The sequence below is a fragment of the Lathyrus oleraceus genome, chromosome 7 (genome assembly GCF_024323335.1).
Source record: "Lathyrus oleraceus cultivar Zhongwan6 chromosome 7, CAAS_Psat_ZW6_1.0, whole genome shotgun sequence".
Classification (NCBI taxonomy): Eukaryota; Viridiplantae; Streptophyta; class Magnoliopsida; order Fabales; family Fabaceae; genus Lathyrus; species Lathyrus oleraceus.
The window spans coordinates 173,003,743-173,018,166 of NC_066585.1; the positions used below are offsets into that span (position 1 = coordinate 173,003,743).

Below are 14,424 nucleotides of genomic sequence, written 5' to 3' on the forward strand. Positions count from 1 at the left end.
CATTATGTTGTTGTCTGGTACAATGATTTTGAGAAAATTACATGACATTATGTTGTTGTCTGGTACAATGAATAGACCATGTCATGTATGGAATAATACTTGGACATGACTATCGGATGGTATTTTGCATGAACAACGTATTTTGTCTTGCAATTCAGGTACAAAATTTTACATAGATTGCATTTTTGAATTTTTAATTACGTCGATGTATGAGTATATAGATTATAAAAAATGGCTTCTAATGCAAACCTATGTTCTTACTGTAGAACTTATATTAAATGATGAAGAACTTCAAATTTTGACATTACTTGAAGTTGAAAAGATATTACAAACAAATCTACGTACTTTGAAGGATTTTCGTCCGATTCCATATCCTAATGGGTATGTTTTGGAACAACTTGGTAATCGGTTGATTTACGACGAACGAAATTACAATGTATCTGCACTTAAAACCGAATTTGCAAATATGTTTGCATCACGTATAGGTTGTTACATGAAATTTCCATATCTGAAGCGCATGTATATGTTAGTTTCCATCATGTTTTTTTCCAACTATTTTACATTCTCTATTATATACCTACAATTGTTTGCATCACTAACAAGCAATTGGAATATTGAAATTATATTTAAAGTGATACTATTTCTATGCAATTGTTAATTCCAACTGATATTACTACAACTTATTCTCATTCCTGGTTGTTAATGTTTTTAACTTCCAGTACTTCATCAATGCCATTTACACTACATGTTTTTTTTAATTGGCAATTGATACATCATACATGTCATTCAATTCATAATAATTATTAATTGTAATCCAATTTTTGTAGTTGAACAACACATGGTTTTTAATAAAAATCATTAATGCTCTCACAAAACAAAAAGGTGGTGTTTTCTTCCTGCATAGGCATGGCGGAATGGGAAAAACATTTATGTGGAGAACTCTTGCAAGTTATTTGAGATCAAAACATCAAATTATCATAATTGTTGCATCAAGCGGAATTGCACCATTGTTGATCCCATGAGGGAGAACAACCCATTCCAAGTTTAAAATTCTTGTACCTACTTTAGAGAATTCTGTTTGCAACATTGAACCAAAGGATGATCTTGCAGAAATGCTGAGACAAACACAATTGATAATTTGGGATGAGGGTCTCATGACTCACAAACATTGTTTTGAGTCCCTTGATAGGACACTAAGAGACATTATGGATAATCATCCTAATTCAAATTCCATCTTTAGTGGTAAAGTCATTGTTTTTGGAGGTGATTTTAGACAAATTCTTCCTGTTGTACCAAGAGGAACCAGTTCAAATATTGTACACGGTTCATTGAATGTTTCTTACATTTGGAATGATTGTGAGGTACTTACACTTACAAGAAATATGAAACTTCAAAGTGGTTCAAACCCAACTGAATGTCTTGAAATTGAACAATTTTTAAAATGGTTGCTCAATATTGGGGAGGGAAAAGTTTCAGAACCTAATGATGGATATGTTAAGTTTGATATTACTTCTGAAATCTTAATATCAAGTTTCAATGATCCAATTAAGGCAATTATGGAGAGTACTTATCTGAGTTTTATGGATAACTACCACTCGTATGATTATCTCAAAAGTCGAGATATTCTAGCAGCAAAAATTGAAATTGTTGATCAAATCAATGAACATGTGCTTGCTCTAATGTCAGGTACATCATCTCATATACCGCATTCCATTCATATGTATTTAAAATGTATACCTTTTCTTAACCAGTTGAATTTAATTCCTTTTAGGTGAGGCAAGAGACTACTACAACTCTAACTTAATAGATAGATCTTAAATACATGACATGAATGTTATAGAACTACTAAGTCCATAATTTCTCAGCACTCTAAGAACTTCGGGCTTACCTGGACATCACATTAAATTGAAGATAGGAACTCCTATAATGCTAATGAGGAATCTTGATCAATCTGAAGGTTTGTGTAACATAACACGTTTAATTGTGACTAAGATGGCGAACCATGTCCTTGAAGCAAGAATAATGGATGGTAAAGGTCACGAAAACATTATTTATATACCATGTATGGATATGTCATCATCATAATCTCCATAGCCATTTAAATTGAATCGAAGACAATTCTCAATTATTGTCTCATATGCAATGACCATAAACAAATCACAAGGACAATCTCTTAATTGGGTGGATTTATAGTTGCCTTAAGATGTTTTTAGTCACGACCAACTATATGTGGAAATTTCAAGGGTCACTTCTAAGAAAGGAATCAAGATTTTAGTTCATGACGAACAAAATAATGTCAAGTAATCAACAACAAATGTTGTTTATAAAGAGGTCTTCCATAATATATAACAGGTTCAAATCTTTTTCACACTATGCAATGAATTACTATAAGGGTGTTAACTTATATTTACTATTTCTTTCCCTTTCACTATTCATAATTTCCTACATCTACTAACCATTACACTTCTTATTGCATTTCAATTTGTTGTAGTGGACTGTGTTGTGCAATCAAATTGGATTTCAACATCTATCACATGTAGCTTACCTCTGTTATGGGTTTTCATTTTGAAGACTATGCTTTTTGTTTTTAATATTATTTGCATGATTTGTCTATTGAACACTACAATGAAAAATATCACATCTACTACATTGAAAGTTATATGAATAATGTGTGTTTGGCCATATATACCACTATTGCATACTTCATGTTACAAACTTGATCATAAATTGTTACTTGAAATAGTGACCATATCTACTTTTCAAAATAATGTATTTTCAATATTATTACTTTTCCAACATGACCACTAACATATAAAATTCATTTTTTCTTCATCTTCCTTTTTAGGTCGAAACTAAGTAACGATTTTAATGTTATGTGTGCCACCTAATCAACGCTTTTTCAACAACACAACATGTGATTTCTTATAAAACAGCACTTCATGCTTACTGCATACATATGAATTATAACTAAGTTATACAATTATACATTTCATTAGTAAAAACCTACCATACATGAAATTGTTTCAAACCTTAAACCAAAATATTAGAACAAACCATTGTTTCAACATTGCCATTATCCATAAACTCCATATGATTTATGACAACTACTTTAAATAGAAACCAATATACACATCTAACCACCTTTAAGAATACTACAACTACTACATTGTTTCACCAATCTTTTTCATCGATTAAGCAACGACACATACAGGTCATGCGGAGGATAGGTTATACAACATGTTGTTTTTTCGAAGCCCATGAAACATCTCCAGACCCTATCATAAACACTAAACTAGAAGTGCTTCTTCGATCATCTAAATCTCTTGCGTAATTGCTGTCAGAATAAGCTATAAGACTTGTTTTTCTTCCTTCATTCTTATAGAATATTCCGTGCTCCGTGGTTCCTTTTAAATATCTTAAGAGTCTTTTTGTAGTAGTCCAATGTGATTCTTTTGGATTTGCCATGAACCTGCTCATCAAACTCACTCCGAACATCAAATCCGGTCGAGTTACCGTTAGATACATGAGGCTTCCAATGACTTGTTTGAACATCGTAGCATCTACTTCAGTGTCATCCTCATCTTTTGATAAAATTGTTCCTGGAACAATTGGATTCCTTACTGAGTTAGCATATATTCTTTGACAAATAAATATCCCAGCTTCACATTGTATCACTTTTATTCCAAGAAAATGTCTCATCTTTCCGAAGTCAGTCATGTCAAAATCTAACTTCATTGAGCTTTTAAATTCATCACACATGCTTCTATTATTTCCAGTAAAGATCAAATCATCAGCATAAAGACTAACTATCAAATGTTACCTTCATTTTTCTTGGTGAACAAAGTGTGTTCACTAGAGCACCTTTCAAATTTTTCTTTTGCCAAGTATGCCTAAATTTTGTTGTACCAAGCTCCTGGTGCTTGTTTAAGGCTATATAATGCTTTCTTCAACTTGTAGACTTTGTCTTCTTCTCCTTTCTTGACAAATTCTTCAAGCTGCTGTACAAATACTTCCTCCTTGAGCTCACCGTGAAGAAAAGTGCTTTTCACGTCAAGTTGATATACTTCCCATCCACGTTGAGCTGCCAAAGCTAATAGGACCCGCATAGTATAGAGTCTTGCGACTGGTGCAAATACTTCCGTATAATCCATTCCATACTGTTGTACATATCCTTTTGCTACCAATCTCGCCTTAAACTTTTCAACTTTCCCACTTTCATTGAGCTTGGTTTTGAAAATCCATTTAACTCTAATAGGCTTAACTCATTTTGGTGCATCAGTTAGCTCCCATGTCTTGTTCTTTTCTATTTCCTTCATCTCCATGTGCATTTCTTCTCTCCACTTCCTTCTCTTGAATGCTTCTTCGAAGAGGTAAGGATCACTTCCATTTTCAGCCATCATCATCACCATTAAACTTTCTTCTTCCTCGGAAAGATTTGTTCCCTCTTCATAATCTGCCATCCAAACTGGTTTTCTTCTATTCCTTGCCGCCCTCTCTAAAAAATCTTGTTCAACATCATTTGTTTCATTTCCCGGAGACCCGGTCTCGTTTCTGCTTGAGGATGCATCTTGATTGATATCACCACTGTTTTGTTCATCATTTTGTGCAGGTCCTTGGTCTTCACTACCTTCTTCGTTTTCTTCTTCTTCCCAATCTAAAACATCAGCTTTGCATTCTTCTTCAGTTTTTCCCCAGTCCTAACTCTTTTCTTCTTCAAACACTACATCTCTATTCACAATGACTTTCTTTGCAATAGGATCAAATAATTTGTAAGCTTTAGACTCATCACTAACTCCCAAAAATACACACCTTTTGCTTTTGTCGTCTAACTTGCTTCTCTTTTGGTCAGGTACATGAGCATGAGCTATGCATCCAAAAATCCGAAAATAGTTAACTCTTGGTCTTACACCAGTTCATGCTTCTTCAAGGGTTCTGTGATCTACTGCTGAAGTTGGACTTCTATTTTGTACGTGAACACACCATCTAACAGCTTCAGGCCAAAATACTCTCGGAACTTGTCTCTCATTTAGTACAGATCTTACTGCATTCATGATCGTCCTGTTTTTTCTCTCGGCAATTCCATTTTGTTAAGGAGTATATGCAGCCGTCAATTGCCTACAGATTCCTTGATCCTTACAGAATTCTTCAAACTCATTTGAGGTAAATTCACCACCTCTATCAATGTGGTAAACAAGATGAAATCAAATGGTGAAACAATGGAGCAAAGTATGGTGGTGAGCAAGATACTCAGATCTTTGACCTCTAAATTCAATTATGTTATGTGTTCAATAGAGGAATCAAATGATTTGAGTACCTTGAGTATTAATGAACTGCATGGCAGCCTCCTTGTTCATGAGCAAAGAATGCATGGATTTCAGACAGAAGAACATGTATTGAAAATAACCAGTGATGATAGATCAATCAGAGGCAGAGGAGGTAGAGGTGTATTTAGAGGAGGACGTGGCAAAGGAAGAGGAAGACTATCTCTAAACAAAGCAATTGTTGAGTTCTTTAAATGTCACAAGTTGGGTCACTTTCAGTATGAGTGCCCTGACTGGGAGAAGAAGGCCAATTATGCGGAGCTGGAGGAAGAAGAAGAACTCTTATTAATGACGTATGAAGAGATGTGTCAACCCACACAAGAAGAAGCTTGGTTCTTAGACTCCGGCTGCAGCAATCATATGACGGGAAACAAAAAATGGTTTTCAAAAATGGAGGAAGGATTTTGCAGAATTGTGAAGCTTGGAAATGATACAACAATGAATGTTGTGGCAAAAGGAAGCATACGTGTGCAAATGAATGGCATTACTCAGGTAATATACGATGTTTACTTTGTTCCTGAGCTTTAGAACAATTTGCTAAGCTTAGGACAACTCCAAGAAAAAGGGTTGACAATTTTAATTCAAAATGGCACCTGCAAAGTATTTCATCCGGATAAAGGTTTAATTATGCACACTAATATGAAGGGAAATAGGATGTTCTATTTGGCAGCTTCTGCAGCACCAAACAAAAATGCCATGTGTCTACAAGCTGACACGGTGTCGGAGAAAGAAACTCAATTATGACATTGCCGCTTTGGACACCTTAACTACAAGGGGCTCAATACACTTTCGGGCAAGAAGATGGTCATTGGATTAACTTCCCTGAAGTATCCAAAGAAGATATGCACTACATGCCTAATTGGAAAACAACATAGAGAGTCAATACCAAAGAAGTCTCACAATGTTCAATACTCCCTAGTGAAAAACTCCCCCAACAAATGGTATCAGAGCCTTTGGTTTCAGAAAGTGATCAAATTACTTGTATCGAAAGTCAACGGCGTCAGGATGGTGAATAAGAAACGTTCCATTGAAGAGTGTCAACGGCGCCAGTGTGGTGAATAAGAAACGTTCAGTGCGAACTCAACTATACAAATTGGTATTCTTCTTTCTTCCTCCTAGCTTTTTCTCCTTATTACAACACTTTGCTTCTTCGTATAGTGCTTGAAGTGTCTCTTGAATAAACTATCAGTCTCTGTCGGTTTCAGATGATGAACTATACAAATTTGAACATATCGATTACATTTGCATTTGTAGTATCAATTTTAGAAAATACTGAACCATTAAAAATAGACTACATGTTTCATCGTTAATTTTACCCACTAGAGACATACATCACATTTGGGAAAATCATGTTTGGTCTGCTGCACACATTTCTGTTTTCGTTTACAAATGGCTACTTTGGCTCTCTAGATAACCCTAATAGTGTTTGTATAATACTTTCTTGGACCCTTGTGGGAGTACAATAAAACAAATCTATTTGCGATAACTCAACCTTTACTAAACCAATTTTTCTTTTTGAAATTACTAATTTCAACTTTTTCAATTTTGCCTTTTATTTTATATTTATCTTAAATTTGATTTATTAATTTTTAACGTATCTTCTAATTCTCCTGTTGAATTTTTATATTAATATCGTCACTTCTATTATATATGTCTATAACATTATCCATAATAGATTCATTTTTATGTTAACTCAAATGATTTATTTATTGTTTCAATTTCATCATATATATATATATATATATATATATATATATATATATATATATATATATATATATATATATATATATATATATATATATATATATATATATATATATATATATATATATATATATATAACCTTCTATTTTTTCTTATTTGATTTTCTATTACAATTTTTCATCATCAACACTTAATTTGTAAACATATATGCTTTTTTTTCATTCTATTATGATCCACAACTATTTCTTATATTTACCTATATCAAAATTTCATTCTATCCATTTTAGATTTTATTTTTAACTTTTTTTTTACTATTTGATTAACAATTTCACTTCCAAATCATAATTAAAAAAGTGAAAAAAGCAATAGAATATTTGAGCAAGCTAAGTCCAGAAAAGAGAAACACAATCCGATTCGAATTTGATGAAACATGAACAACTTACCCAACCTAAGAAATCCTAAATTTAACCAAAAACTAAACAAATTTGATTTACACTTCTCTTACGCGCACCAAAATCAAATTCAATTCCTAAATTAAGCACAATCATTTTAATCTATTCCTTTATAAATTCCCTTTTTCATCAATCCACAAGCATCAATCAATTTCTCTTCCTCTGTAAACACCCTTCATTTTCTCTCTCTCCGGTGGTGTTTTCATGGCAGCAACAACTGGGTAAAGCTAAGTAACCAAAACGACGCCGTTCTGATAGGAAAAAGAGAAACCATGGAAGTAGAGAGGATGAAACTGTTAATGCTCCTCTCTTTTAGAAAGCAGAGTACACGTGTTGCTCTTGTGGGTGGAAACCACACCGCTTCAAGGTTCTGCACTCGCTAAATTTCCCACCTTTTTTCACTTGTTTCTTCATCTTCTCTTTTCTACATCTGGCTCCTCTTTGTTTTTAAGCTTAACAAAAATGGGTAAGCAAGGTAGAAGAGTTAGTTTTAGTTCTGGTTCTTTCTTGGTGATTAAGGTTCCTGATGCAAGGTTTTTACGTATTGTGTCACGGTCTTTGTTTTTGTCTTTTGTTCTTGTTGCATTTCCTGTCTTTAGGTTCTTACTGAAAAGGTCGGTTTTGTCTGGACACGATGCTACTGTTGTTACTGCTTCAACTTCTGTGTCCATCAATGTTGAGGTTTTGAATTCCATTCTTCATGATTTGGGTGATGAGGGTCTTCTTAAAAAGGAAGATAAGGCTCTTATTATGAGCCCTCCACGTGGATTTGAAGGTGGTGATTCTTTGTTGAATTGGAACAGTGAGGTTGTTGATGTGGTTATGCATCATGAGTCTTATGATTTTGTGTTCACCACAAGCTTTGAAGATGCTGTTTCTGCTGATACTGTTCTGAAAGTTAATGGCATTGTAGCTTTCCCTTTGAGCGTTGATGATTACTCATCAAATGCTGGTTTTAGAAAACAATCTAATTATAGAGTTGTGTATCTTAGGCGATATGATTCTATTTTTGTAGCGTTGAGGAAAATTGGTGTGGAAAATAACTTAGTGGATTCTTCACCGAAGAGGAGGCTTTGTCAGTTTGCAAAAGTGGACAAAACAACTGCTTTAGAGGGTCTCGAAGACGCGCTCCATGAGCCGTCAAGACAGGCTTCTGCCAAAGCAAACAAGAACTTGAAGATCAAATACCTGCCTGAGTTGTTGGGCGATTCTCTTGATGGTGATAAGCGAAGAGTGTTTGTTGGTGTGGGTTTGCATGAGGAAAACAAAGCAGCTATTGAATGGTTTGAGAGAAACTACCCAAAGAAGGGTACCAAATTTCAAATTCACAGTTTACAGGTTGCATTGGAAGAGCGAAATTTGCCCCAAACTGATGTTTCTGCTTGGTTATCTAGGCATGTGAAGGAGGATGAGTATGTTGTGATGAAGGCAGAAGCGGATGTTGTGGAGGAAATGATGAGGAAAAATACTATTTACTTGGTGGATGAATTGTTCCTCCAATGTAACAATGAGTGGTGGCAGAATGGGAAGGGTAAAAAGAATGGTAGAGCATATTGGGAGTGCTTGGCTTTGTATGGAAGGCTGAGGGATGAGGGAGTTGCAGTACACCAATGGTGGGACTGAATTAATTAGTGCTAGCTATTATGTGTTGTTGTGATATGCTTGTAGCATTTACACACTTGGCTTCTCTGTTATCTGGTTTGATCTGTTTCTAGTTTTTAATACTGTCTAGTTAGAACTGAGTATGCCATTGATGCAACCTATTTGTACATGTTTTCACAATTCTGACTATATCAACGATGGTATTGTCCTACAGATGAATTGATTGTGTTTCCTCTAGTTCTTCGCTGCTCTTTTTTCTGCCATTATACACACTTGTTCTTCTTATGAATTAATGCAAAGAAAAAAGTGTCTAATTTAATTAAGATTTGAGATCTGAATAAAGCTTAGTAGTCCGCGACTCAACAGTAGATCTTCTCACATATGGGTGATTAGCTATATATTACCTACACCTTTAACTCTGAATATGAGACATCATTGAAACCTTGAAAAGTTCTGATCAATCAAATAGATACTCATGTGTGATAATCGAGAAATGTGAGAATTGGAATGCTAACATAATATTATCACCGTAAAAACATTGCCTTGAAGGACAATACTTATTGCCCTTGTGACCTTGTCATGCTTAAATTACGGTGGAGATTTCTGAAAATAATTGAACTACGAAATTGAGGCAGAAATTTCATTATTTGAATATTATTGATTTGTATCAGAGTGGGTAGTGCATTTCCTCACAACACACTTTTGACACCACATGAATAACGCATCAAACATGAAGCTATTTTATTGACGTTTCTCATCCAAAAGAAAGAAACCTTACACAGGAGAACCCCATCCACCACCCCCAGGAGTCAAAATCTGAAGAATTTCTCCAGGAAGCACCTCAACAGAATTTTTACCACCAAGATATACCTTTCGGTTATCTTTTTTCAGAATATAGTTAGCACCACGTGCACCGTCTTTTCCTCCCTTCAGCCCTCTTGGTGCATGGACACGTCTCTCTGAAAGAATACTAACAGTAACTGGCCGCCTAAACTCTATTTCCCGGATAAGCCCATCACCGCCTCTGTGAAATCCATCCCCCCCACTGTTTGCTCTAAGTCCAAACTTGTGCAGAATCACTGGATATCTTTGCTCAAATATCTCTGGATCAGTCATTCTTGTATTTGTCATATGGCACTGTACCCCACTGGTTCCTTCCCATGAAGGTCCAGCCCCACTCCCACCTCCAATGGTTTCATAGTACCCGAAAGTATCATCTCCAAATGTGAGATTATTCATACAACCCTGTGAACAAGCACAGGCCTGAAATGCAGTAAATACAACATCAGTGATTCTCTGAGATGTAAGGACATTACCTCCTACTACAGCTGCGCTATCACTAGGAGAGAGAAATGAGCCTTCTGGAATAAGAATCTTCACTGGAGCTAGACAGCCTTGATTGAGAGGGATATCAACGTCCACTAAACAGCGAATGCAATATATGACAGCTGCAGCTGTGACAGCTTCTGGAGCATTCCAATTACCATAAACTTCAGCACTTGTCCCACCAAAATCAAAAACTGCTTCTCCTTTGTTAGAGTCAATACTCAGTTTTAAATGAATAACAGATCCATCATCCATGTAATCCTCTTCTTCGATTGTCACAGAGTTTTCATTTGACTCTGATGAAATTCTACGACCAACTGACTTCAGCATCTCTCTTACAGCTCCTTCTGCATTCATCTGTACATAATTCATGTAAGCTTGAACGGTTTCCAGTCCATACTGTTCAATAAGCTCAAGGACTAGATAAATTCCTCTTTGATTTGCTGCTACTTGTGCATGCAAATCAGATAGGTTATCTTGAATCCTGCGAGTTCCTCGGATCTTAGTTCCACTGTTATCGGAACTTGGGAACTGTAAGAGTTTAATAATTCCCTGTTCCTGAAAGACGCCTTTTTCAACAAGCTTAAATGCCTTAATGGCAGCTCCTTCCTCCAATATGGACTTTGAAAATGGAGGCATGCTTCCAGGAGTAATACCCCCAATCTCTGCATGATGCCCTCTATTTGCAACAAAAAATACCAACTTCCCATTGAAAAAAACAGGTGTGACAACAGTTATATCAGGAAGATGACTACCTCCAGCTGAAGGATGATTAGTAACCAAAACATCCCCTTCATTCAAATTGTCGCTCCAGTAATTGAGTTGCCACCGAACTGTACTAGACATCGCTCCTAGATGGACAGGAACATGAGGTGCATTTGCAACTAGGCCCCCGTTCGGATCAAATAGAGCACATGAAAAATCAAGCCGTTCTTTGATATTTGTTGAAATTGAGGTTCTTTGCAAAGTCCTTCCCATCTGCTCGGCTATACCCATAAATCTGTGATTAAAAATAGAGAGCTGTACAACATCTGCAACTTTATCTGATATTTTAATGCTGCTCAAAGGCGAATCAATTTCAATTTTGATGTTTCCATATTTGGTTATAATAGCTCTACAATTTGGTTCTACAATCACAGTACTATTACCATTCATAACGATTGCGGGGCCAGACATCATATGGCCATACCCCAACTTTTCAAGCTTATAGAGAGGTGTTTCCTGCCAACCATTTCCAAAGTAAACCTTATAGTAACCTTCAACTATAGGACTGCCAGAGGCAGGTTCTATCGCCTGTGGCCTCAATATATTGGTAACTCCTATACCACGAACTCTAACATCACAGATCACAATATTTCTGTTCTCGAGTTTAAAGCCGTATTCCTGCTGAAACAGTCTCACAAACTCAGTAGCATAGTCAATCGGTTTTCCATCTTCAGCTATCTGCCTCTTGACCATGATGGCAGTGTCTGTGCCTTCATATCTCAAGTTTAAATATGTCTCCGTCGAAATACTCTCCTCTTTAAATCCTTGACTTTGCAACTTCTGCTTAATTTGTTTCAGTAACACAGCTTCTCGTTGTGAAGCCTCAAAAATAGATTCAGTTCCATAAACTGCAGCATAAGGCTCCTGCGCCTCTTCTACAACATTTGCCAATCCCATTCCATACGCGCTTAAGATCCCACAAAATTTATGAATAAGCACTTCTTTCATGCCTAGAGACCTAGCTATAGCACAAGCATGCTGAGGTCCAGCACCTCCAAAGCAAGCAAGTGCGTGATTCTTTGTCTCGTGACCCTTCATTTCAGTCAACTGCCTTATTGGACGGCACATTGTCTCATTAGCAACATCCACAAAGCCAAGTGCAATCTCTTCCACCGTCATGTCTTTTGTAGATGGATCCTGATTCTTTCGATAAGCATTTATATTCCTGGCAAGCTTCTCAAATTCTTCTCTTGTTGACTTGACATCAAGAGGCTGGTCCTCATTTGGCCCAAATATGGATGGGAAATAATCAGGAATGACATAACCTAGAACTAGGTTGGCATCTGTAATTGCCAACTCTCCACCTTTCCGATAACATACAGGACCTGGGTGTGCTCCAACTGATTCTGGCCCAGCTTGAAAAGCGCCAAATTGGAACTTCAACTTTGAACCACCTCCAGCAGCCACAGTGTTTATGTCAAGCTGGGGTGCTTGAATTATGGCACCAGCAATTTGTGTTTCCAGCACTTGCTCATAACTTCCAGCATATCGACTCACATCTGTGGATGTACCTCCCATATCAAAGCCAATCAATGGCTTTTCTGTTTCAAGACCAAATAGAGTTTGTGAGTAACCAACAACTCCCCCAGCAGGGCCAGACAGAATTGCTTTGTGCCCCGAGAAGGTACTCTCTGGTGCAAGTCCTCCATCTGATTGCATAAACAAAACATTCAACTTGCCAAGTCCCTCATCAAATTTGGAGATGAATCCTGACAGGTATTCTTTTATAACTGGGGTCAGATAAGCATCTACACTAGCTGTTAGACCACGAGGAACAGCACGAACCATGGGAGACAAAGCAGACGATATAGAAACATGTCTGAATCCCAGATCCAATGCTAACCTCTCAACCTGTTGTTCATGCTGCGGGAAAGTGTACGAGTGCATCAAAACAACAGCCAGACAACTAATTCCTCTCTCCAGTAAATTTTTCAGTACAGGCCTCAACACTTCTTCATCAAGAGGCTTTACAATCTTGATAAGCTCTCCAGAAACACCTTTAACAACAGGTAAAGCATCACCCTTGTTTTCTTCTTCACTTTCCTGAACAAGTTCAACTCTCTCATCCACCTCCACAACCTCTTCATAAAGATTCGAATGCTTTGACACAGTAAGGTCAAATATGCTGGGACGAGCCTGGTTACCGATCTGGAGCAAATCACGAAAGCCTCGAGTCACACACACAGCAATCCTTTCTCCCTTACGCTCTAAAAGCGCATTTGTCGCCACAGTTGTACCCATCCTTATCCACTCAATCTTCTCAGTAGGTATCTTTGAGCTCCGCGGAATTTTCTCACCACTGAACTCCTCAAGAATCCTCCGTATCCCTTCAACCGGTGCATCATCATAGTTCAAAGGATCAACCGACAAAAGCTTCAAAACTTGCCCATTACGATGACCCGGGATTTCTGCATAAACATCAGTAAACGTACCGCCTCTGTCAATACAAAACCTTAACTTCCCTTCAGCAACACTCCCCATCCTATTAGAACACAATTACAAGACCCTGCAATTATAATGCATAATATTATAAAGTGCAGTGAAATTAACCTAGCTGCATATCTTTCATAACAAACTAAAAACTACAGAGAAGAATCAAAACTGCACAGATTATAGATCCATCGAACAAGAATCAAAATTTAATTTTCCCTAATTAACACATAGCATCAACTAGAAATGAATCGGAAGAAGAAGTAACAAGATATCGTATGAAGAGAAGAATTACGCAATTGGAGAATGCTGCGATTGCGTCGCGTCGTTGCTGCTGACGCTGAAATTTGTGGAGTCGTGGTTGGTTTGCTCACTTCTCTGCTCTATGTGTGTATTTGATTTTGATGTAAACCAATTAAAAAGCCATGCACTCATATTATATTTATATCATAATTAGTTCCAATTATTTCAATTCCAACAACCACAACAATCCATCCGTGCATTATTATTATTCGTGCATTCTCATTCTCATTCTTATCCTTTCAATTTTATAGGGAAAAAATACTTTTTTCAACACTGGTTACTTGAGAAGTTATATAAAATTGATAAAACATCAACCAAATAATCAACTTATAATAAATTCTAACTAACTCATTTTTAATTTTTTTTTAAGATTAAAATTGAACAAGTGATCACGGATTCAAACCTGTATTGTATTTGATATTTTTAATACAGCTATTAACTAAATTACTTTAACGAACAACTAACTTTTATATTTTATTACAAGTTCTAAAATGTCTATTATTGTCAATGACATATTA

General features: G+C 36.3%; 4 protein-coding genes across 5 annotated transcripts; 2 read left to right on the forward strand and 2 right to left on the reverse strand.

The window, feature by feature from the left end:
- Positions 1-205: 205 nt before the first annotated feature.
- LOC127102683 (uncharacterized) lies at positions 206-1,818 on the forward strand. Its single transcript, XM_051040023.1, has 3 exons — positions 206-479; positions 1,069-1,686; positions 1,772-1,818. Exons 1-3 carry the CDS (start codon positions 206-208, stop codon positions 1,816-1,818), a joined length of 939 nt encoding a protein of 312 aa, XP_050895980.1.
- A 1,410-nt stretch (positions 1,819-3,228) lies between these two features.
- LOC127102684 (secreted RxLR effector protein 161-like) lies at positions 3,229-3,735 on the reverse strand. The gene has a single exon (XM_051040024.1). The coding sequence runs from the start codon at positions 3,733-3,735 to the stop codon at positions 3,229-3,231; it is 507 nt and encodes a 168-aa protein (XP_050895981.1).
- A 3,667-nt stretch (positions 3,736-7,402) lies between these two features.
- On the forward strand, positions 7,403-9,319 carry LOC127107788 (uncharacterized). Its single transcript, XM_051045105.1, has one exon. The coding sequence runs from the start codon at positions 7,943-7,945 to the stop codon at positions 9,101-9,103; it is 1,161 nt and encodes a 386-aa protein (XP_050901062.1). The 5' UTR covers positions 7,403-7,942; the 3' UTR covers positions 9,104-9,319.
- Positions 9,320-9,695: 376 nt separating this feature from the next.
- LOC127107786 (5-oxoprolinase 1) lies at positions 9,696-14,126 on the reverse strand. Of its 2 annotated transcripts, none has more exons than XM_051045103.1 (2): positions 13,899-14,126; positions 9,696-13,679 (listed from the first exon to the last, which is right to left on the reverse strand). In XM_051045103.1, exon 2 carries the CDS (start codon positions 13,652-13,654, stop codon positions 9,857-9,859), a length of 3,798 nt encoding a protein of 1,265 aa, XP_050901060.1. In that variant the 5' UTR covers positions 13,655-13,679; positions 13,899-14,126; the 3' UTR covers positions 9,696-9,856. The 2 variants fall into 2 exon arrangements, with proteins under 2 accessions (XP_050901060.1, XP_050901061.1); XM_051045104.1 differs by having other exon boundaries at positions 9,696-13,581; positions 13,899-14,112.
- Between the last annotated feature and the right edge of the window lie 298 nt (positions 14,127-14,424).

Coding starts and splice junctions, on each gene's coding strand:
- LOC127107786 (XM_051045103.1), bottom strand. CDS start 13,654: ATGGGGAGTGTTGCTGAAGGGAAGTTAAGGTTTTGTATTGACAGAGGC.
- LOC127107788 (XM_051045105.1), top strand. CDS start 7,943: ATGGGTAAGCAAGGTAGAAGAGTTAGTTTTAGTTCTGGTTCTTTCTTG.
- LOC127102684 (XM_051040024.1), bottom strand. CDS start 3,735: ATGAAGTTAGATTTTGACATGACTGACTTCGGAAAGATGAGACATTTT.
- LOC127102683 (XM_051040023.1), top strand. CDS start 206: ATGTATGAGTATATAGATTATAAAAAATGGCTTCTAATGCAAACCTAT. Junction 480..1,068: donor TGCAAATATGTTTGCATCAC/GTATAGGTTGTT, acceptor TACCTACTTTAG/AGAATTCTGTTTGCAACATT. Junction 1,687..1,771: donor TGTGCTTGCTCTAATGTCAG/GTACATCATCTC, acceptor AATTCCTTTTAG/GTGAGGCAAGAGACTACTAC.